Source organism: Vulpes vulpes, chromosome 3 (assembly GCF_048418805.1).
Source record: "Vulpes vulpes isolate BD-2025 chromosome 3, VulVul3, whole genome shotgun sequence".
In the NCBI taxonomy this organism is placed as follows: domain Eukaryota; kingdom Metazoa; phylum Chordata; class Mammalia; order Carnivora; family Canidae; genus Vulpes; species Vulpes vulpes.
Genome location: NC_132782.1, coordinates 53020834 through 53045982, shown reverse-complemented (window position 1 = coordinate 53045982; position 25149 = coordinate 53020834). Strand labels below are relative to the sequence as shown.

Genomic DNA, 25149 nt, shown 5'->3' with positions numbered 1-25149 from the left:
GGGAGGTCTTTGGCTATATGGAGCCTTTGGAGAAGGTCCTTTCACATTGAGAATTCTCTTGAACTCTGCAACCAAAACCTCAGTATCACAGTGTTATAAGTAAATGACTGTATATAAGTTATCATCTAAACTGGGACACCTTTGAGAGTGAAAAGGGACATTGTTAATAATTACATCAAAACAACAAGCGTACATTGGGTGTTATGTTCACCCTAATTATAATGAACTGTGGAGGACGGCATATTGAAATATGAAGTAATGTGGTTCAAAAACCGATCTTAACTCTTTATATTCCCAAACCTTTAAGTTTACCTTCTTTTTTATGTAATAATCACTTTCTGAGCACTAATGATGGGAAGGGCTCTGTAGTAGGCACTAGGAAAAAAAAAAAAAGAAGATGCCATCTTTGTTCTTTATTTACTTGCAGTCACTATTATAATATTAGAGCAGCAGGTTTTCAGCCTGGGTCACAGCATGACCCTCCTAGGAAGGCTAGGGAAGTAGTGTGCTTTGGACTCCTCCTCGCTACCCCCCACACAACAAAATGGAGTTTGCCAAAGGATGAATATTTAAATAAGGTGCTAGGAACTGTTCTATCAATTTGTTTATTTTGTTCTTGGGAGTTTCTTAAAAATTTGGCATGAGGAAGCATTCATTTATTTACTTTGCCAAAGAAAGTTTGCAAACTACTGGTTTGAGATTTAAAATTTTATGTTATTCTAAAGTTGTAAGGCTGGCTGTAAAAAATAAAAGGGGGGTGCAGTGGTTGGACTTTTAAACTTGGAACACAGAAACAAACTGAGGAAAACAAATTAATCTAGAAAATATAAAAAAGTAAAAAAAAATAATAAAAAAATAAGCTAAGAAATTATTTTAAATATCTGGAGGGCTGCTGTGTTTCAGAGGGCTTGTGGTTCCAGAGCAGAGAGTTAGGACTGATAGGTGGTTTTTATGGGAGCATGTAATTTTTTTTGGCGGTTATAGCTTTTCTGCTACGGAAGGGGCTGCCTTGTGAGGTGATGAATTCCTAGTTATTAGATATGTACAAGCAAATTCACAGATGGTGGTTAAGTTTCAACTTCAGAAGAAATATCTTCCTAAACAGTTACATGCTTCTTGGATATTAAACTTTTGTATTGGTGAATGTTGTTGTGTACTACCTTACAGATGTATACAGTGGTGCGTGTGCGTGTGTGTGTGAGAGAGACAGAGATTTCCTGGAATATTAGCCAACTGAGTATTTTCTTCATTCGTTGCATTGTCTTTTTTGCATGATGGCCAATAATTGATAAAAATGCAGAAGACACAACATCAATACTCTCATCGAGGGAGATTTAAAAGGGAATAACATTCACTGATGTCATTCTGAAACTGATCCGAAACAGCCTGGCTCGTTTTTACTCAGCTGCCATTGGTCACTGCCTCCACAGATTTTTGTCTCTGTTTCAAAATCTTGAAATAAAAGTGGAACAGCTTCCAACCTGACTTAAGAAAAAGGTCACCAGTTGAAAATGGTTTCAATTGTTTCGCTATTAAATGTGAAATTGCAAAACTAGCCTCTCTTACATAATTTGAATTTATAACACATTCTAATGAGAAGCCTGTCTGTTTTTCATACCATTTTAAATACTGAGAAATTTCTCCAGGCTCTTGGACTGGTGTTGAACAAAGATTATTATTTCAGAGCGTATGATGATGCATGAAGTTGAAGTTGAATCTCTTTCTTTGTGTTCTAAAACTATCTCGTGGTGCTTGAAGGTTGAAATTCTGTATGTCTCCACTCTGCCTCTTTATTTGTCCAATGTCTAGGTATTTTTATTTAATTTTGCAATATCCTAATATTTCAACCTGAGAGTGAAGAAGATTTGGGATGTGAAAGGAATTTCAGATGAAAAGTAATAGAGAAAGGAAGATTACATTGGAAACTTTATAGTAATGTTACCAAAACTCAGTAACAGTAATTAAAACTGTTAGTTTGTTAGTGTGTAAACTGTGCAAAGGCTCTAAGCTAATTTTTGAACAGTTGCTGTGACCCTAGGATACAAAGAGCATACTTGACAGGTGACAGGTTTTTGAGCAATTTCATGTTCAGGAGGCTGAAGCATAACAGTTAGCTCTGTGTCTTGTTGCTATGATTCCTCTTAGGGGGTTGTATGGCCTGAATAAACTTTGCTTCACAGAGTCACATGTACTATTGTCAGATGGAAATATGGCCAGAGATTTGTCAATGGTGAACTCGTGTTTAGTGAAGACAAAAATTAAATATTTCACCTTTTCCAAGTTATATCTAAAATAGATTTGTTTTCTGTTATTATGTTTGTTTTCACTAGGATATTAAAGTGAGTGTTTAGTAAAGTGCAAAAAAATAAAAAAATTGAAATCAATTAAGACATCCTTCAAAGTGCTAATAAAATCCTATGACCTGTCTAATGGGCATGACGAACTTGTAAACACATAACTAAAACATAGCATTTACATATTTGATTACAAGTTGGAACAAGTTGTCAGGGGAACACAGACAAGTGAACAGCAGTTTAACTTGTGGACCTACTCACTTGGTGGTGGGTTTGGAATGAGAAGATTTCAGGTACCACCAGAGAGATTGCTAGGCCTGATTAGAGATTATATATGTGACTTTTCTATACTTATTCTTTTATCCTAGTAGAGGGGCAAGACATAAACAGGATTTTAGAACCTTTATGAAGCAGGCACTCAGAATCTCATCTTTGTAGGAAATTCAGATTTCCTCTTTTAGTTGATTCTCTGAGCTCAAAGTCTCAAATTATTGTTTGCCCCTTTCTTTTAGCCTTGGACATTAAAATAGTCTGTTAGCATCAGAGACTTAGGAGAAACCTCCTTAGGAACACATTTTTTTTTTGTGAGCCTGGTACACCTCATAGGCATGCTGTAGCATTATAGAGCATAAAATGATGTTGTGAGAGGGGATTTTGGAGATCACCTTCTGATGGCTTACTATTGTGGAGCTGGAGAAACTGAGGTCCAGAGAGGGTAAATATTTTCTTGGTCACCTAGCCCAGTAGAACCATTGGTATGGAATGTGACCTGAGGGTGAGCTTAGGGTGACATGACTTTGGTGCTGATTTTCCACTTACTCTTGGAAGAGGGATTCTTTACTCCTCTGTTTGCTTTCATACCTTTTACCCACTCTTCTAGTTATCATCCAAAAATCAATAGACTTACAGGCTTGCCTGGTGAAACTTTTCTACTGCAAATGCTTTGTGGAAGCAGAACAACTGGGTTTGAATGAATCCTCTGATATGTTTTAGCTGCTGTGTTACCTTGGAAGAGTTGCTCCAGCCTCTCTAAATCTTGGGTTTTGAATTTTCTGATTAGAAGGAACAAATCAGTCCGTATGATTTCTCACAGCTAGACTCTATGACCTCTTGGCCATTGGACCTCTTGATACTGGCTTGTTATCACCCATGTCTATTTTCCTGTGACTGATGGAAGTTGTGGCAGGTAATGATAGTTAGCAATTGGTTTGGTTCCATTCTCCTTTTTACCTTCTTTTGGGTGTCCTGGTCTTCCAGTGCTATTGTTTCCCTGTCATGGTCGACTGTTCCCATATTGTGTGATGTTCTGAATCTGAGATGAAAGCTCAGTCAGTGTGGACACATATCTCTGTTCTGCCTCACTTTTTTTTTAAATCAGAAGCGAATGTTTACTTGTTTGGGCTGATGCTTCCCTCACTGCTGCTCTTTAGTTTACCTGGGGTCCAGGATGCGATGGGGGGTTTCTTGTCGCTAACAGTGTTGCCAGCAATAAGGATTGCGCCTTTACAGATGAATCACTGACCTCTACCTCTGAAACTAATAATACATTACATGTTGATTAATTGAATTTAAAGAATAAAAAGATAAAAACAATAAAAGCTAGCTAGGTTAAAAAAATCATAAGCAATCATTAAAAAAGAGAGAGAGAGAAAGAGAGAGAGAGAGAGAAAATAGTATAACTATGTGTGCTGATGGATATTAACTTATTGTGATAATCACTTCACAATGTACACATATATTGAAACATTATGTTTACACCTAAAACTGATACAATAGTACATGTTAGTTATATCTCACTTTTTTAAAGAAAAATAATTGTATTGATTTATTAGGCAGAAAGAGAGAGAGCATAAGCAGAGGGAGAGGGAGAAGCAGACTCTGCACTGATTAGGGAACCCAATCGGGGCTTGATCCCAGAACCCTGAGATCATGACCTGAGCTAAAGGCAGATCCTAACCAACTGAGCCACCCAGGTGCCCCAATTATATCTCAGTTTTAAAAAGGATTTGCCAAAGCACCTGGTTGGATCAGTCGATAGCATATGTGACTCTTGATCGTGGGGTTGTGAGTTTGACCCCAATGTTGGGTGTAGAGATTCCTTAAAATAAAATCTTTGAAAAAATTAAAAAAAGAGATCACACCTTTAGCATTAATGGATATTCATACTAACTCTGTGCAAGGCAGGTTGGCATTATATGTGTGGTTTCTTGTCCTGCCTCCTTTCACTTTACACTCCCTGGTCAGTAGGATTTAGAGGAGTTGAGACAGGTTTGTAAGCAGCCTCAGCTCAACTTGAAGACTTGTTGGAAGAGTCATGGAACATGAAAGGTGGAATGAGTGGAAGAAGGCATCTAATTTTTTCTTTACAGATAGGGAGAGACACTGAGGTTCAAGGAAGTCAACAGACTAAAGTCATCATCAAGTCAATTAGTGGGTAAGCTAGAAATTACACCCGAGTCCTCTGCATTTAAGTCCAGAGCTTTTTCCAGTATTTCCAATTGTGTCTCCGATAGCCTATATAAAGGTTTGGCATTTCTGCAGAGTTGTTCTGTAGTCACCCCTTCCAAGTAATGCCAGCTGTCCATGCGGAGAATGGGGCGCTTAGCCAGTGCTGGGCCAAAGTTGCCTGTAGAGAGAAGTTGAGTGAATACATTGACATTTTCAGCCCATGGCAGATCCTGCTTTGCCCTTCCGGCTCTCATCTGACCTGATGCTTCAGAGGAAGAGTGATTACATTTGCTGTTCAGCTAACAATTTGTGTCATTTCCAGCCTGCCTTATTCTTTAATGTTGTCTTCCCACGCTTCCATCACATGCCACAGTGTATCTGCTTCATAATTACACTGGTGGGGACTTACCTACATCACTTGGAGAAGGTTTGCCTGAAGTACTTATTTACTTGTGCATAATAAATCTTGATTGATACCTTGGTAATCTCTGAGATCAATCTAAGATTCCCTCCCACAATGGTGAGAGGAGGAATGGAAGTAAGGAGACAGGGAAGCAGGTGACCAAAAAAAGAAGAAGAATGAAAAAGGAGGGCTGTGCTTTATTACTGATGAGCTCAGAGGAGAACTGTACATGATCTGGCGTTGCCATGATTTTGCTTGTTTGAGGCCTGTTCTACAGTCAGGGTCTTCCATGGGTCAGAAGAGTTTGTGAGTAGGGTTGTTGTTACTCATCGAATCCGTCTAATCCCCCTTTGTTTTCAGAGGGGGACAGTGCCATCCCAGACAGAGGGAAGGCTACGCTGCAACCTCATGACAGAGCTCCACCTGAAAGCTGGATCTAATTCAGAAGACAAGGCATCCTCCAGCTCAATACTGAGAGATAGAAAGGATGAGTAGCTGTAGCCCAGAGAGGGAGGCACATGGTACCATTTCAACAGATCATTAAGAAAGCAGTTTTGAAATTGTAGATAGGTACTGACTTTTAGATAAAGGGGAAAGATAGTGAAACACCTCCAAAGTTTAGAAAAAAGTATTCTTTAAATCTTTGTTGCTTGTTTTATTAGTTTATCTTTCTAAAGATTAAAAAAAATATTAGAGAGAGAGAAAGCATGAGCAGGGGATTGGGCAGAGGAAGAGGGAGAAAGCAGACTGCTGGCTGAGCAGGGAGCCCGACACGGGGCTTGATCCCAGGACTGTGAAAGCTCAGCTCAGTTTTGAGCTGAAAGCAGACACAACCAACTGAGCCACCCAGGCATCCCTATTGCTTGTTTAAAGAAAGAAAATATTGCTAAGGGACATGAATTCTGAACTTTAGTATCCCATCAGCTACTTCTGATCTTTAAGTCAGTTAGCACCTCAGTCTCTCAAATTTTCTACCACTAAAATAGTATGTTAAAACTTGTCTCTTCCTTCAGTATCATTCATTAATTAGCAAACATTGACCAAGAGCCAGGCTCTGGGTTAACTGGCAAAAGAGATTTAGGGACTGATGCAACATGATTTAAAGATTAATATAGATGCTCTAAGACAATTATTTTCAACCCTTCAATCAGAACACACACAAAAAGATTCCTCAGATAAGTCTAGTGTATAGGTAGTCTTGAAAATTATACTTTAAGCTTATAGTACTTGGTGTTAGATGATGCCATGGAATGATTGGTTGGTTGGTTTTAAATTTTGATGATCTATGTAAATGTTTAAAGAAGTGTACGATATTGACTTTAGGAAAGAAGAAAAACTTGAGCAAACACTAGTTAGTTCTATTTTTGTGGCTGACAATGACTTGTCATTCACACAGTATCTTTAGAGAAGCTTAGTGGCTTTTAAAAAAATATTAAATCTCACTTTACATGTAGCCCTGTTTTCTCACCTGCAGAGGAAAGGTCTTGGTCATCATATGGCCTTTTGTGGCTGTTTGTGCTCTGTTGTGCTTTGCTTAGTTTGGTCAGATTCTTGGCTTCATCAGTATGGGATCCTGTGGCTCATGATGGTTATTTGGTGGAACAGAGTAGAGAAGATATTATGGCTGAGATCCAGGAGCTAGGAATGGAGATAAGAGCAAAATCTACTTTGGATTGTGGTGTGTGTGTGTGTGTGTGTGTGTGTGTGTGTGTATGTATTTCTCTCCAAACAGGAAAGTGGTACCATGATGAAGACCATGGATTTGAGGTTGAAGATCTGTGTCCAGGCTTCAGCTCTGCTCCTTGTCAGTGTGTATATCTTTGAGCAAATTATTTAACTCTTCTAGTCTTACCTTTCCTGATCTGCTGAATGTGCAGAATGATGACCCTACCTTGTATAATAGTCAAGACTGTTAGAAAATTGCTTGGCGTATAGTAAGTCCTCAATGAACTCTTGCTATTTATTGTCAGGCCATGGCATTTTTGTACCCATTGAACAGCTAGAAGGAGAAGACCAAGAGCGTGGAGTGGAGAGAGGATAATAAGTGAAGCTCTTTAGGTTCTTCTTCATCGCTTTGCATGTGACAACAGTTCCTGAAAGTCCAGTGCTCAGGGGGCCCAGCTCTCAGCCTCCCTCCAGCAGTAGGCATTTCACTCAGACCAGGCCCATTTCTCTTGTTTGCCTCTCTTGTGATGGTGTTTGCGTATTTTTGCAGCCCCTGTGGAGATCTTCCCTTTCACTTCTTGCTTTCGCAATGATTGTCAGCTTATAGTGAAACTGACCTAGAACCAGAGGAAGTAAGAGCAGGGTGAGTTTTGGTCCAGCAAAACCAGCTCTCACCACTGCTTATCTTTGTGTTTATGTTGGTCGTTCTTGAAGAAGCTGAGAAACCCCAACTGACATGTGCTAGTTCATCTGTTCACTAACCTTGTGAGCTTTCTTCAAACCCATGTATCAACATAAAGGGCTGTAATTCAGGTTTCAGAGAAGGAAAGCACTGTAGAGTATTAGAGCTGATTGGGACTTTACAGACATTCATTTTGCAAATGAGTATCCTCTGTTGTTAAAGGTCACAATGGCCAACTTGAGACTAGAACTGGGGACCTGGAGACTCTATGTCTGTGCAGTTGTGTTTATCATCTTCCTTAGATCCATCCTGAACCGGTTCATGTTTCATATATAGAGTTTTTTCTCTTGTTGGATGACTGTTCAAAGATTAAAGTTCTAGCTTCTTATTTCTCTGCAGAAAGCCTTTAAAAAGCAAGCTCAATTTATCTTCCAAACCTTTTCCCCAAATACTCTCCATAAGTCCCTCATTTTAGTACAACTGGTCTGTTCCCTGTCCTATGGAAAGACCTTGCTTCTTCCTTGAGCTTACATTATTTCCAGGCATTATCTTTGTTGCTCCATTTATCTTTCTGAACCAGCCAGCTTTCAAAGTCCTTGGCAGGGGCAACCCCTCCCTATGTTAGCTCCTGTCACACACCCCAGTTCTTTTTGTATGCTGTGTATTGCTTTCTTTCTCTTTTCACATATATAAATATCTCTTCTGCAGGTAGGCTTTAAGCTTCTTGAGTACAGGATGAGAATCTGATTCATCTCAGTACAGGATGAGAATCTGATTCATCTGGAGCTCAGATGCCAGGCAAATAAAGTTATTCATTCATTAAATTAACAGACATTTTTATTGAGTGTCTATCATGTATTAGGCCCTGGGACTTGAGAGTGATAATTCTTTATGCTCTTAAGGATCTAAGAGTTTAGTTTGGGATCTAGGCAAGCAGAGAGACAGGGTAATGTATTCTGTTACTCTGAGTACAGTATCCACTTGAACTGGATGATAGAAAACATGAGTTATGTCTTTAAAGATTAGTGGGAAGTGATGCTCAGGATCTAAATGCTGCACAGTAGATGAGATATCATTTTTAATTGAGAGGTAGCTAGATGGAAATGGAGGGACAGCAAACCTAGAAGAATTGGATAAATTTCTGTCAGAATATTGAAACTAACCTCACAAGAAGCGTAAGGCAGCTGCAGCTATCATAGAAGTTCCTGGAAATATGATTAAGATCTGTTATTAAAGAAAGTATCACATCCAAACTTTACACTAAGTTCTGATAAACTTTTACAGATCAGATAATTTTAATCTCATCATTATTGAACAAATCCAAACAGTAGAAATGGATGTAGAACCCTCATATGAAACCTAATAATGATAAGGAAAACAATTAGAGAAACAACACTATAGAATGATCTTACTCATGATTATGTGTACAAAAATTCTCTATAAAATACCATGTTTGATTCATCACATATCAAAATACTGTAACTGTGACTTAGTAGGATTTTTTCTAGAAATGCAGAGATGGTTCAATATCTGGATTTCTATCAACATGATTCATTACATTGCTAAGGTAACGGAGAGAAATAGAGATGACTGTTTCAGTGGAGGCTTAAGAAGGGAGATATAGACATTCTAAAGAGGGATGAGTAGCTGAAAAGATCAACATTCATCCATCTGCTCCTTTATCTGTAATATAGCTTTCTAGAGGCTTCCTAGCCAGGCATTGTGCTCATTTAATGAGACTACTCGGAAGCTGCCACGTTATTGGGTCATCCATGTGGATTGCTTAAGTGTGATACAAGTACTAAAGAACCTGGAATTAAGCTACTCATTTTTGGGGGGGTGGGTGGTGAGTTAGGGACGTGTTCACAGCGTCAGAGACATTTGAGCTGGGTCAAGATAAAAACAATAGGGCTTGGTAGAAAGTGAAGGGATGGAAATGGCAGTGTAGATGGTGGGTGCAGCAGGAGTAAGGCTGTGGGGTCAGGAACATTCATTACAAATGTTGTGAATTGTGTCACTGGACCACTGTGGACACATAGAGGAATGGTACAGGAGATGCCATTGAGGTCATCTGCAGACAGATAGATGGCCAGACCCTGGTACTCTCAAGAGGTGGAACTGAGGGTATCTCCATGGGGAGGGCATTATCAGGGTAATATGAGGTATTGGGGATAACTGTAAAGATGAGTCCATTATTTGCATATCGATGCTTAAGTTTTCATTTTTTTTATACTTTCCCAGAAGTTGCCTGTTCTTTTATATCTGTGGCATATCTGAAAAAGCCAGGATTCTACAGTCAATTGGCAATGTAGAATTGATCTGGAAATGTGCCTCTTTGCTTTAGAAATCACTGCATCCTATATTAACCCATTTTTTTAAAGTTTCTATTTTGGAATAACTTCAGATTTATAGAAAAGTTGCAAGGATGATATTAACCCATTTTTAAAATGTACAAATAAAATTTATACTGCAAATGTGCATGGCACATGAAAGTTTTCAAATCTTTATTTTATCCTACTTGGTGCTGACCTATGCTCACTTTAGTCATGTTGAAAGCAGAACAGACACTTTCATCCCCTTTCAGTAGAAGACTAAGACTCAATTAAAAAAAAAAATACATACACAAAACCTAGTGTTTCTCAATCCTTAAGAGATGTGCTTTTTTTTTTTTTTTAATCTTCTTAAATGATTATACATGTGCAGCTGGGGTTGAGAACAATGAGTAAACCAGATTCATGGTTGTTTTCTATGTTGGTTTTGTGCTGGGCCTTCATGGTGATTTTAGGAATATGTAAAATACGGTCCTTGCCCTTTCAAGGAACCCACAGCTTAACAAGTGTCTGTACCTTGCCTGTGCACACGGTACAAGGGAGGAAGAAGAAAGGCAGGGCCCTGCAACCAGAGTGAAAGTCCCTGTCCCCACTGGCTTCAGTAACAGAAGCCTCCAGATCCCTAGGTTAGAGCCTTCCTCTTTGATCCGAGTCATCCCCTTTCACTGGAAAATTACACTCCAACTCCAACAGTTTTCTTTCTCTTCCTTTGCATACCACTATATAGGATATAAAACCCTTTAGTAGTGTTAGCTCATCGGTTGTCTTAAAACTCGGGAGTTAGGGAGAACAAGGTTTTGTCGTAATTTCAAGGGAGTTGGGGTACCCGAGGCAGTGCTATGGGGGAGGGGTCTGGCTGTTCAAGGTCAGGGCCCTCCCCCCTGATGCTACCTTAGCCAACGCCCTGCCCCATCCCTCTTTGTCACCCGTCTCTCCCTGGCCTTTATTTTTCCCTGCATTTCCAGTGTTCTTTGTCTTTACAGACATCTGGAGGTAATCATGTAGCCCTCTCAATTAATTCAGTTCAATTAATAAATTACTGGGTGGATTTGGGGCTGGGAGCCGGTGCAGGGTGCCTTCCGGGCCTCCCTGTGCTGGAGAGCTGTTGCAATCAGGCTTAGAGAGCCCTCCTCCTCAGCAAGCCTTCTGGGAGGCTCAGCCCCAGCCTGCAGGCTGCCTGGAGGGGTGACTGGCTTACCCTGACATGCAAGACAGCATGTTTCTTTCCTCATACAGTGTATTGTAATATGATCAGAACTGCACTTTGGCTGGGCTGCTTTGCCCGATTTTAGTTTTTCACAGATGTTCTCTAGTCCTGGGGGGCTGACCTGTTCATCATAGGTGTTGAATATTGCTAGCCCTTAGCTAGTAAGTGCCAGTGTGGTCCTAGGCTTTGTGCAAACAGGGTCCCCCCCCCCCCCATTTGCAAGTGCCCCTGGGTGGGGAGCATAACTGCCCCTACAGAGGGATCATCTGAAAGCATCCTGATGGGCGCTGGTTAGGCCATTGTTTCAAGAATAAACTTCTGGTGCTTCCTTGATGCTGACTGATGACGTTCAGGTTCCCCAGGCTAGAGTGCAAAGCTGTGTGTACTTTGGTTCCATCCCATGTTTTACTTGTTTGCTAGCTACTTCTCCTTCTTCCCTCCCCAGTCGCACCAAACGTTAAGTGCTGTGTTCTTTGCTGCCCATGGTGCCATGTTGTTGACCTGGTTCAGGCTGACCTCCGCTCAGCACTCAGGGCCCCATCTCAGGGACATCTCATTAATGAGATCTGCATTCTGTGCCCAGACGGAAGTAATCTTACCTTTTTTCTGCATCCCAGAAACACTTTTATTTATTTTGATCCCTCTTAGGCAGTATCACCTCACTTAGGTAACTTAATCATGATTTACTTGATGTGTGGTATCCCTTTTAATAGGTTATTAATAAAATTGAAGATTTTTTCCAGCCTTCCTGGGATCAGAGTTTCCTCCCATAGGAACTTCTTCTGGGGGTGCCTGGGTGGCTCAGTGGTTGAGCATCTGCCTTCGGCTCAGGTCATGATCCTGAGGTCCTGGGATTGAGTCCCTCATTGGGCTCCCTGAATGGAGCCTGCTTCTGCATCTATGTCTCTGCCTCTCTGTATCTCTCATGAATAAATAAATAAAATCTTTTTTTAAAAAAGAAACTTCTTCAGGTTAGGGACCATTTCTTATCATATCTATTTCCCGAAGAGTGGTAGACACTGAATAGGTAATTGTCAGAAGAGGTGCTCAAGATTGGTGGAGGGGACTGTGCTATTTTCTCTTCCAGTGAAAGTCAGTTTTTCTTCATCTTCCTCCTTCTATTCCTCCTCTCTTTCACTTTTTCTCTCTTTGTCGCCTTCTCAGAGAGCTTTGTCAAGGTTTCACTAAGTATGGATTAAGATGAAAGAATGTGGAACTGAGGCCGGCCGCCTCCATTTTCATGCTTTTGTAAACCGACTGTTTATTTCTTTCTGGTTCCAGATTACAACGATGTCTCACCCATCTTGGCTGCCACCCAAAAGCACCGGTGAACCCCTTGGCCATGTGCCTGCTCGGATGGAGACCACCCATGCCTTTGGGACCCCCAGCATTTCGGTGTCCACACAACAACCACCCAAGAAGTTTGCACCAGTAGTTGCTCCAAAGCCCAAGTACAACCCATACAAGCAGCCTGGTGGTGAAGGTAAGTGGGAGGATTTTAGAGTCGGGTATCCGAAGTGGGAGAGTTCAATATAATAAAAGCGATTTATTTTCATGATGTTTTGTCGGGAAAAGGTAGCTCAAGAATTCAGTGTGCTTATCATAGTTAATGGACTGTCAGAGTCAAAAGAAACATCTAGAAACCACCAAAGCCAACATTTCTTTTAGGGATAAAGAAAGTGAGACCTCTTAGGGGTTCTACAGCTGTGGTTATTCAGTGACTTAGGGCTGTAGCTGAAACTAGAACCCTGGTCTCTTCGTTCATCTCAGTTCCCTTCTACTCTGTTATCTCCCACCCCATCTCATTGTCTTGTGGCGACTGTGTGCCACCCAGTTGCCCCTCCCTCTTGATGTTAGACATGTGTCCCCACGTGCTGCCAAGAAGTGCTCTGATGGGAAACTCATTTGAAGTGAACCCCCTGAGGCACCTGGAATTGTGAAGACTAAAATTGTTAGGACTCACCTAGGCTGCTGTAGCATAAAGTTGTCTGGAGACCTGTGTGAGATCCGCATTTGTTGAAAGTGTCAGGCAAATGTGAACGAAGCCTAATTCTAGGGGTTGTAACAGCAGAACATTCAATTTGCATAAAGCGGAGTTGGATGAGCCATGTGAGCTCCGCATCTCAGGTGTCCATGTACCTGTATGTTCATACACTGAGCCTCACAGGCAGCATGAGGAGTGCTGTACTGTTTGGTTGAAGAGTTTCCATATTTTTACCAATCAGTGTCAGCAGCTCATCCAAATCTGCGAAACGATGACATAACTGACAACAGAGGAGTAACGGTAAACTTCTGGGAGCTGAGAGTGAAGAGACAGTGAAAGGAGATTGAGCACCCCTTTCTCTGTTTTCTCCCTCACCCTTCCCCCAACACCCCCCCCCCCAAAAAAAAAGACCTTACGTTACCCTGGCAGGCATGATGTATCTTATTACTTCTTGGGTGGCATGAGTGTGTTTTTTTCCGCAGTGGTTGTGAGACTCTTTCACACTCTGTGGTATAGTTCAGCCTGTCTCTTTTCCTCCTAGTCCTCTCCCTGCCCCTAAGAAACACTTCACTCCTCTCTTGGTATTCTCATTAGCATTGAAGGACTTCTGGAGTCAACGCCTCACGCAGGTATCTGGTTTGTGTGAGGGGGCTGGATGCATAGGCAGGTGGTAGGGAAGTCAGGCATCAGCGTGCACTCCGGAGCTGGGGCCATGGATCTTTGGGAATCCTTTTTTCCAGAGAAGGCAACAGCAAGACCATCAGAGAGCTACTGTGGAAAAACAGGAAGTGGCACTCTTGGTGCTCTACTAATCTCCATGGCAGTGTCTGAGTTTTACAGACCTTGAAGGAAATTCTCTCTACAGTCAGTCCAAGACTTAGCAGTACTGGTTTTCTTTGTTCTTCAGCGGTGGCGCTTTAGTGATTGCAGGACTCATGTTGGGATTTGGAAGAGAATCTCCCCTTACCAGGACAGGAGAGACCATAGGTTGGCTTTCTTATTTGTTTTCTCAATATTTTCCCTGCTTTGCTTACTGGGGGATGGTTATTTTGTCTCCTCATCTTTGGGGAGAGCTGAAGTCAACTTCCTTCTAACATGAAAGGAAGAAGATAGGTTTCCTCTTGGAGCAGGAGGCAAATGTATGGGGAAGGCTTAGTCGTTGTGATGACCGCCCCCCACCTGAGGGGTGGCGTGGAGGCAGGTCCTATATCAAGTAGGCTAATCCATGACATATGGGAGACAGAGGAGCATGTCGTGGTCTCCTTTCAGACTCCTTCATCCTTCATCCTGAATGCTGTGACCTGCAGTGGGTTGGCCCCTTGGGTGACTGGCTCTCTGCTCTTGAGATGCCCTGTTCTCCTTACTGGATTCTGTGAAGTTTGCTCACTGCCTGTCTCGTTCTCTGGGGACCCTGACAGCCTGTGCAGAACTCTGTAGCCCACAGCCATTTGCTCTTTCTCAGCATTCCACACCCACCCATTTTGTCACCTGTCAACATCCTACTTGGGTTGCCCTCTCCAAAATGGCCAGAGATGGCCTACATCCAAAGTAATCATTCCCTTGCCTGGGGTTCCAGGTACATCTGATTCTGTGACTCTCACGTTTCTGCTTTTTTTTTTCCTGCTCTTGCTCTGTCATAGTTCAACACGTTGTAGTCTACGTGAGATGCTGTGCTGCTTCACTATCATTTTATGTCCGCCTCATAGAATCCTATGAGGTAAGTCTATGTTCTTCCCGTGGAAAATGGGAAATGGGAGTTTAGGGAGGAGAGGTGACATTCTCTATGGTTTTGTGGCTCTTCAGTTTCTGAAGCAAGGCTGTTGTCCTTACCCAGGTGCTGTACTGCTTGTTCTTCTCTTCTTGGCATATGTGGCATGCACGCCCCATGTGATGGGGATACTTCCTTGTAAGAATGTAAGCTTTGTTTCCCCATTTAAGCAACAAGACATGGTTTCTCACTCGTCCTTATGTTCCTCTTGGCTCCTATTATGCTACTGTGTTTTTGGTAGGAAGGATTGTGTATGGTCAAATGTATGTCTGTATGTTCTCATGTATGTATATATTTGGATGGATGGCGGATGGCTGGATGGGTGAGTGCTCTGCTCAGTGATTCTTCTCTTGTGATAAACAGTTTGGAATGTGGCATCCGCCTTTGAAGCAACTCAGTCTCATTTAATTTCTGAAGTCTTGATTCTTTCTTGCAATTCTGCCAATCTCCCTCTCTCTCTCTTTTTTTTAATATAACCTTTTTTGAATACGTGAAAGAAGAAATTTCCCTTGCATATATACATTTTAAAGATAAATATGGGGAAAGGTTCATGGATATTCAGACTTTGTTTTTAAATGAAGCTGCATCTCTTCATCTGCTCAGTATTATGACATGATATTTGTTGGAAGTGTGAGGTTTGCTTTACTTTCTATTTAATTTAAATGTTAGAAAAAAAGAAAAAAAGAAAAATAATTTAAATGTTAGTGCATTCTCTGCTATGCTAAACACTTTCATCATTTGTGTTCGTTTTTGTTTAAATCTTTATACATTTTTTTTAAGTTTATAAACATTTTCCTTTTCTTTCTTCTTCTTTTTTTTGGGGGGGGGGGGGAGGGTATCCATTTCGAATGTCCTGTGCCATTAGCGAAGTCCCCAGACAGTAGGTAACACAGTTTTTATGTACTGAAGATGCCAGGGTCGTATGCCTCAGCTCACCTGTTCTTTGCCATTAGTAATGCTCTCCTCCATTTCTGCCCCTGGAGTCTTTTCCTTCATAACTTGGTTCAGAGCCTGACGTCTATGAAGCTTAACTGCAAAGACATAAGAGTTAGAATTAGCAGAAAAAGATACAGTCTACCTCTCTCTGGTGTAAATGTGAGGAGCACAGGGCAGAGGGTAGAAGTTATTTGCTCAGAGGTATGTGGTCTGCTCAGGGCTGAGCTTGGGTCCTCTCTGTCTGAGTCCAGAGTCATACAGGACCTTGGACCGTATTCTAGTGAGGACTCTTTCTCACTATGCCATAACCTCTTTATCTACCTCATAGAGTTCTTAGCACGATGTGCCTTCCTTGTAAAAGAGCCTGTCTCCTTCAGTGGACCAGGAGCTCTTGGAGGCAGGGATGCCTGGCTCATGCCTTTGCTCCTGCTGATACCCAGCAGGATACCTGTTACATCCTAGGTACTCTGTAATGTTCGGGGTAATGCTTAAGCCCCATAGCAAAGTAAACCTGCTTCTTCAGGCACAGATCCCCGCTGCACAGCTACCTATCAGGTGTTAGGGTTCTATAGCTCCACCTACCTGTTTGGATTGTTTTTACTCTCCTGTACCCACTCCTTAAGCTTTTTAGTCCAGGAGTTGTTAAACCACTGCTGCCTGGAAGCTTTCTTTCTTTAAAGATTTATTTATTCATGAGACACACACACACACACACACACACACACACACACACAGAGGCAGATACACAGGCAGAGGGAGAAGCAGGCTCCATGCGGGGAGCCCAACGTGGGACTTGATCCCGGGTCTCCAGGATCACGCCCTGGGCTGAAAGCGGCTCTAAACTGCTGAGCCACCTGGGCTGCCCTGTCGGGAAGCTTTCAATTCTGTTTCTTACCTTGGCATTAATAATGTCTGCAATGTCTGGGGGTTTGATTTCTCATTTTTAAATTCTTTTTTTTTAAAAATTTTATTTGTTTATTCATGAGAGACACAGAGAGAGAGGCAGCAGGGAGCCTGCTGCGGAACTCGATCCCAGGACCCTGGGACCACGACCTGAGCTGAAGGCAGACACTCAACCACTGACCACTCAGGTGCTCCTCATTTTTAAATTCTAAGAGTGGCTAAGTACCCACATGTTTGCACATCAACTTATATTTATGGGATCCCATATGTCATGATTTTTCTCTCTTTTTAAAAATTTGTTTACTTATTTAAGTAATCTCTACACCCAGCTTGGGGCTTAAACTCACAACCCCGAAATCCAGAGTCAGGCTTTCCCAACTGAGATTGCTGGGAGTCCCACTGTCATAATTTCCTTTTACAATGTATTCTGCTAATAACCTTTCTCTAAAGGGCTTTGGCACACTGAGAAGTGGGGGCTCTTTTTCCCAGTTACTTGCTCTTTAGGCCTTCAAATACTTGTGTTTTGCTACCATTTTTCTCAGACTTTCCACAGATATTCTTTAAGAATTTGTATCTCCTCCGTCCTCTCTGAGTGACCCTGCATTTCCAAATGCCTTCTCATGTTTAGTACTATATGATTATGAGCCCATATATCTTTTTTATTGTTTTGCCTTCTTACAAAGTTTTTACTGTTAAATGCCTGTATCTTTTTTTTTTTTTTTTTTGTGGGATGGTTGCTATGTATGTATGATTTTGTCTCATTATCTTCTATTTTAGACTGATGAGGACAAGAAGATAATGCATTTTTTTTCCTGGTCTTTCAAGTACTAGCCAGTAATGTTCTGTATCCTATAATCTGGGTCTTCTGTCTTCTCCAAATTTGCAAGAACAAAACCAAACCAAAAACATAAAGCCTTAGACTTTGATGGCAGGACAGGGTATATAGATCTTTCTTTTTCTATTCTTGGTAGATACCAGTGAGCCTTCCTACTTTGCTAATACATTATTTTCTTGAGATGGTTCTGAAAATTTCCTGTCATTGCAACTTTGGGAATTGGAAATACATACACACACACACACACACACACACACACACACACACACACACGTACACACAGTCTTTTTCTCTTTCAATACTCTGGTCGAATGAAATGTGATAATTACAGTAGATTCTCATATAGAATCACTTGTAATATTTCCAAATTTGTAAGTTTTGGGTTGTCCTGTAGCCTGAAGTTTATTTTCTCCAATTTCTAAAGTTCCTTTGAAAAATATATTTTTTAAAGATTTTATTTATTTATTCACAAGAGACATAGAGAGAGAGGCAGACACAGGCAGAGAGAGAAGCAGGCTCCCTGCAGGGAACCTGATGTGGGACTGGATCCCAGGACTCCAGGATCATACCTGAGCCGAAGGCAGAGGCTCAACCACTGAGCCACTCAGGCGTCCTGAAAAACATTTTTTATATAAGATTTTTAGAAAAATCTACTGCCTAGGGTACAAATTCAAGAGGACTGTTTCAGTAGAATCCCTTTGTATTTGGACAGCCCTTTATAGTTTATCCTATACTTCCATACTCACTGTCATTTCATTCTTCAAAGGTGATTCTTGCCATGGCTCTCTGAGTAAGTTGTAACAGATGTGATTGACATTTTGCCAAGCAGTAAACTACTAGAAGTGAAAGAACTTATTTTTTTTTTAATTTTTATTTATTTATGATAGTCACAGAGAGAGAGAGAGAGAGGCAGAGACATAGGCAGAGGGAGAAGCAGGCTCCATGCACCGGGAGCCTGATGTGGGATTCGATCCCGGGTCTCCAGGATCGCGCCCTGGGCCAAAGGCAAGCGCCAAACCGCTGCGCCACCCAGGGATCCCCGAAAGAACTTATTTAGTTGCCTCGCAGTCAGTAAAATAATAGAGCCAACTTCTGCTTTTCATGTCTGGGGCTCTTACTGATGTTAAAGGGTTCTATTTATTGGAAGTTGGGATAGACAGCTTCCTCAGCTCTAACTCCATTACTTTATTATTACATGATTCTTCTTGGAATTAATTTCAAAATGTTTGCTCTTCTCATAAACAATTTCTACATGTATTGCCTTCTACACTTGTAGGTAAATACATGTAAGACTTCTGCTTTCGAGCTTTGCCTACATTGGCTCACCTAGACGTGAAAAATACAATCAGAATAAGTGAAGTGAATTCTATTCAGTGAGGGTTCTAAACCTGGAAGTTCGTGATTAGATCTCTCCATGCTTTCTGCTCCTCTGAGGTTATTCATCCGTTTCACGGAGGCAAATAGTTACAGGCAGTTTGCTAATCTCCAGTAGACGGAGGAGCTAGAACAAAATGCCGTCACATGTAACAGAATCCCCCATGGAGGAGAAGGCAGCCAGTCTTCCTTCATTTCTGCCTTCATGACAGAGCCATTCTTCATGCATTAATTGCAAAGTCTTGGAGTGGCAGAACTAGAAGAGTTTGACGATCATGTATTCCAGTTCTTCCATTTGTCAGATGTGAAAACTCTGTCTAAGAGGGAAGGGAATGGCTTCTCAAGTGTATCCAAGGGTTGGGGGCTGAGCTGGGGTCCACGTCTGGGTTTCCCACATGTGCTCATCCCACTGCATCTCTATTGTCTCGGATTGGAAGAGGCAAGACAGGCTTGGCTCCTAGGAATCGATGAGTCGTGGGTCATTGATAATTTGTAGATAAGTAGCCAGTAGTGATGTGAAGTGAGGTAAACTGGTTTGGTTGGACATACTTATTTTCTCAACAAAAGCTAAAATGTGAGGGAAACAGATGGCCACCAATGGCAATATAGTTAAATAACATAGCATGGGTTTTCCCTACCATTTTTGTGTTTAACCTACAGGCAAATTTGGTGCAGCTTCTGTTCCTATGGTTAGTAAACTTTGTGTGTGTGTGTGTGTGTGAAAACAGAATAGTAAGTGGCAGAAAATGGAGGAGTACCGGTTGTGAACTCTGAACAGTCATAGCTAAGTATTTATTTGTTTGTTTGTTTATTTAAAGATTTTATTTATTTATTCATGAGAGAGAGAGAGAGAGAGAGAGAGAGAGGCAGAGACACAGGCAGAGGGAGAAGCAGGCTCCATGCAGGGAGCCTGATGTAGGACTCGATCCTGGGTGTCCAGGATCACGCCCTGAGCTGAAGACAGGTGCTCAACCGCTGAGCCACCCAGGTATCCCATAACTAAGTATTTAAACTCACGGTGTGCTAGCTTGTCTCTGGAGTCCTGTAGTTTCTGTGCCCTGCTGTGAAACAGGTGAATCTGGCCTGCGACTTTGCAGGTACAAATGGGGAACATCTTCTTTCTGTGGCCCTGACAGTCTCATTAAGTTGCCAGCAATCACACAAGAGCAATTGCAGATTCTTAGACATTTGTTATAATTATGCATGGTCTGTCATAAGGACAGTCACAAAGTCACTGAAACATCAGGGACTCTAATGAGGCTTGGGTTTGACTGGCATGCCCCTTTTCTGGTACAGGGTAAGCATGTTGAGCCTCATCTATCACTGCAGAATGCTGTACATGAGTTTTAATTCTCAGACCCTTGGCAGAGGGGGAAGGGGGGACAAGCTGTTCATTCATTAAAGGGTCAAATAATAATTGTATTAATTTGATCTTCTCATCACATATTCCTGAAGAGAAAAGAATTTGTAATTTCTTGGGTGACATTAGATTTTACCAAATATTCACAGGCCTTATTGACACTCCAAAAAGCCAAGGTTCATGCTGACTTGGGGGTCAGGGTATTTACAGTCAAGCTCAGGGTTCACCACCTGAACTTGATAATGACAGTTTTCTATTCCACATTTCTTTAACTTATAAAATTAGCTGGAGATATTAATTACCTTACAAGGTTGTTTGAGCATCGAATATAATGATGATTATGAAGATTTTTTAAAAGATTTGATTTATTTATTCATGAGAGACAGAGAGAGAGAGAGAGAGAGAGAGAGAGAGGCAGAGACATAGGCAGACGGAGAAGCAGGCTCCCCATGGGGAGCTTGATGCAGGACTCTGTCCTAGGACCCCGGGATCAGGACCTGAGCTGAAGGCAGATGCTCAACCACTGATCCACCCAGGCACCCCTGAAAATGTTTTATAAGCTAGAAAATACATTACAACTCTAAGGAATTGCTCTGGTGCGCTTATTCAACAATCATTTACTTAAAACAGATTTTGTGCCAAGCTCTCTTCTAGGGGCTGAATGAATGGCAATGAACAAAACAGGGATTAATTCTTGCCTTCATGGAATGTGCTTCTTGCTATAATAAAGATAACTAATTGTTTTTATTCATAATAAGTAATATTGAAAAAATAGTATTTTCACTAATACATTTCTGGGAGGTGTCAAGCCTTTGCCCTAGGAGTGCTATAAATAACAAATAAAATTGTTGAATTGAAGGCAAGGGTTATTACCCCAGTTTTAAAGGATCCAAGGTCAGGTGGCTTATTCAGTATTACAGAACAGTGAGGTTGATCCTCGGGATTCCTTCCATGGTTACCACAGTTCTGTGTTGCTGATGTGTTTTGAGTGACTTGTTTAGAAGCTCCAGGGATAGAATTAATTTATGTGGACAGAGTGGATCAGATGTTTTAGAACAAAGAGAAGTTTGTTTATTGTCAACAAAATTTCTTTTATTTTGTAACCTGTCAGCATCATCAAGTGTGGAAGTAAATTCCTTAAGAAGGTAGTGGACTTCCAGAATGGTGAATAATGCTAGGTTTTTTGGTGAGGTGCTCTTTGCTCTTTAATATTCTTTATGTTTAAATTCTATAAATTTACAGTATTATTGTCACTCCATATTTTAAATTTAAACATAGCGTAATTTCTTTTTTGAAGATAAAAGTAAATATAGAAATGCAATAAAACATAACTACACATCTATTAAAAAGCTAAGATTTAAAAAAAAAAAAAAAGGCTGGTAAAGATGTGGAGAAACTGGATCACTGCTGGTAAGAGTATGTCAAATGGTATAACCACTCTATAAAACTCTTTGGCAGCTTTTTTCCCCACATGTACCAACCATATGATTCAGCAGTTGCACTCCTGGAGATTCAGTTCAGAGACATGAAAAGTTATGTTCACACAGAAACCTGTACGTGAATGTTCACAGCAACTTTTTTCGTAATGACAAGATACTAAAAACAATCCAAATGTCCTTCAGTGGATAAATGTTTCAACAAACTCTGGTACCTCCAAACAATGCAGTGATGCTGTTCATCAATAAAAAGGAATGAACTATTGATATATGCGACAACCCAGATTGACCTCAAGGGCATTATGCTTGATGAAAAAAGCAGTCAATCTCAAAAGGTTGTATATACCGTATGATTCCATTTATAAGACATTCTTGAGATGACAAACTCTAGAGATGGAGAACAGATTAGTGGTTGCTAGGGAACAGGAATGAGGGATGGAGCGGGGCAGGGAGTGGGTGTTCATACCAAGAAAAAGCAACAGGGAGTCTTTTCGTGTTGGTGGAGCAGTTCTGTATCTTGGTTGTGGTGGTAGTTGGGTGACTATACATGGGATCAAATTGCATAGAACTGTATACACACACAGATGAATGTAGGTCGAAAAAATGGTGAAAATGGAGTAAGAGCTAGCTAATAGTAATACAACAATGTCCATTTCCTGGTTTCCATTTTGTGTTCTGCCTGTATTGGATGCTACCATTGGAAGATGCTGGAGGAGTGGTACCTGGGAGTCTAAGAACTTCAGTTCATAACTTTCTATGAATCCATATTTCAAAGTAAAAAGTTTAATAATAAGAAAAATACATACATACAGATTTCTACATGATTAATAAGAAAAATACATACATACAGATTTCTACATGATTTCTTCTCTTAAGTGCCATCTTACATGGACACTGAATTGTCTGCACCATACTTTGATGATTACTGTTATAATGTATGGTTTAAACATTAGTTTTCAAAGCAGACCAGTCATTAGAAAGATTTGGAGAACATTTTTTTAGATATACTTATTTGAGAGAAAGAGGTAAAGAAAGCATGAGTGGAGGGGAGGGGCAGAAGGAGAAGGACAGAGAGAGAATCTCAAGCCGACTCCCCACTGAGTGAGGAGCCTGATGCAGGGCTCAATACATGACCTTGAGATTATGACCTGAGCTGAAACCAGGAGTTGGACACTTAACTGACTGAGCCACCCACATACCCTGGGGAACATTTTTTAAAAAGAAAAAACACATCAACTCTGGGTCTCATGTCACCACTACAGATTTAGCATCTCAAGGCATCTGCACAGAAACAAAACAAAGCTCCCCAGATGATTCTGATTGTGACTCAACGAAAGTTTGGGAACCATTCATTTATTTCAATAACTCCAGGGAATGGTGTTTTAATGCCTTTTGAATCTTCTGCAGGTCCTGTGGGTACACACTCTTCTTAGTTAATGACAGTGGCTTTTGAAGTCTTAAGTATCCTTTATCATGTGAACAATGTAGAGGTTCAGGGACTCAAATCATTCTTCACCTTGCTGTGCTTTTCCCTCTGTGCTTTCATCATAACAGAGTTTTCTGCATATGTCTCAAGGAATTTTAATTGGAATCCTAAGATGGAAGTAAAAAGATTTAAAAGAAAAGATTCTTCTAGAATGTCTCAGCAATGCCCAGGCTTCTCTGTTATAGAGCACTTCCTATTGTGTTACTTCAGGTAGTGATGCCTGAAATCTCAGCTGATTTTGGGTCATGACAGGCCTATGTAAATCATCTATAAATGGATTCATTATGGATATTATAAAAATAAATCCGACACTTGAGCCTTTAGGCAAATATACCATATAAAGAAATCATACCCTGGAACACTGATTGACCCTAGGAGCTGCAAAAGAGAAAAAAATATCATGGTATTATATTTTTATCATCTTTTCTTAAAATTACTGTATCTAGAGACTGGAAGTCTGTGCATAGCTCTAGGGAGAGAAGAGTACAGGCACCTGAGATGTGATACCTCAAGCTTTCTAGCACTTTGACCACCAGTATTTTCCAATACTATCCGTTCTTTACTTTGTATATTGCTGATCTCAAACAGAATAGATGGCTTGCTACAGGGATAGACATATAATAGGCACCATATCTCTGTAAAGGTCTGTAAACTATATGCTGTAAAGGAATATGAAGGATGTGCTATAGGAGAAATTGGGAAAAGCTTCACAGAGGAGGGAACATCTGAACAGAGTCTTAGAGAATGGGTTAGTTATGTGCCAAGCAGTAAAGGGTGGATAACAGGATGACACCCCAAGCAAAGGGAATAGCATGTGCAAGAGTCGAGAACGATTCCCATTCTCAGCCTCGTGATTTTGGCAGCCTTTTGCTGATGTTTTTAGGCAGTGAATCTGGGCTTCTGCAAGTCCCTTTGCAATAGGAGTACAGGAACTTCATTATGAGTAGACTGAAAATCTAGTATGCTCTAAAATACAGTTCTAGGAACAGCTCCAGAATGTTGGATAGCTACAAGGAGGAAGCACCAAGAAACAGGAGCATGCTGACCTTATCACACCATGGCAAGAAGCATCTTCCTGCTGGTCCTGGACAGAAAGATCATACCATTTCTCCCCAAGTGTCTGTCATGCTTGAGAGTGAAATATTTCTTTGTAGATAGATGCTAAGACAAAAAAGAAGGGGAAAAGAAGCACTCTGCAGATTGGATCAAACCAGCCTTACTTACCTAGTCAAACACGTGTGAAGTGAGGAAACTTGAAATCTTTTTGTTGTTTTGTTATGTGTTGCTTTCTTACTTATCTCTACTTTGAGTGATCCTGAGAAAATAGGAAGCAATGAAAGAAGGGCTTTATTATGAAATATTCATTACAAAGTGCCACTTTAAAGATGTGTGTGTGTGTGTGTGTGTGTGTGTGTGTGTTAATTCATTTCAGAATCCTTTCCCACATAATATCTAGTTCAATCACCACAATATGTTGTAACATTATTATGGTTCCTACATTATTACAGTTCCTAAAGACAAATGAAAAATCTAAGATCCAGAGGACCCCCCAGTGAGGCTCATAAATGAAGAAGCCACATGTTACCAAATTTTTGTACTTTGCCTTAAGTAAAATATTACTAATATTAATAACCACTGTGTAGTAATCACTGATTATTACCATCACTAAAACAATTTCTCTGGCAGAACATTGTCAAAAGGATGGGAAAAACTTTTAGTAGTTTTATTAGCCTATTTCATCTGAAAGCCACTCTGCTTTACTGTTAACCTAATTTTTTTTAGCTATGTTGTAAATGGTAGGTATCATCAGCCTTAATTTGCAGAGAATATAATACAAAGTGAAACATCCAGCATAGGGCAAAGCTGGCATTTAAATCCCTGTCTCCTAATTCCATGTATAGAGTTTTTTCCCTTAGGACTGCTCTGCGTCTTGTGTTAATGCTATTAGTATTTTGTATTAAAAGAGCAAAAACTGATCACTGTTATTTTCTCCAATTACTAACATTCATTGCTGTTTGAAAATTGAATTCATCCAAAT

The 25149-nt window shown here is 40.7% G+C and overlaps 1 protein-coding gene across 46 annotated transcripts in view; it reads left to right on the top strand.

The window, feature by feature from the left end:
- The window catches only part of LPP (LIM domain containing preferred translocation partner in lipoma), a 657925-nt gene that overhangs the window by 209646 nt on the left and 423130 nt on the right, over positions 1 to 25149 (top strand). For all 46 annotated transcript variants that reach the window (XM_072752457.1, XM_072752453.1, XM_072752428.1 and 43 more), the window contains one exon: positions 12311 to 12512. In XM_072752457.1, the coding sequence (XP_072608558.1) occupies positions 12320 to 12512 (193 nt within the window). In that variant the 5' untranslated portion in view covers positions 12311 to 12319. The remainder of the gene's footprint in view (positions 1 to 12310; positions 12513 to 25149) is intronic.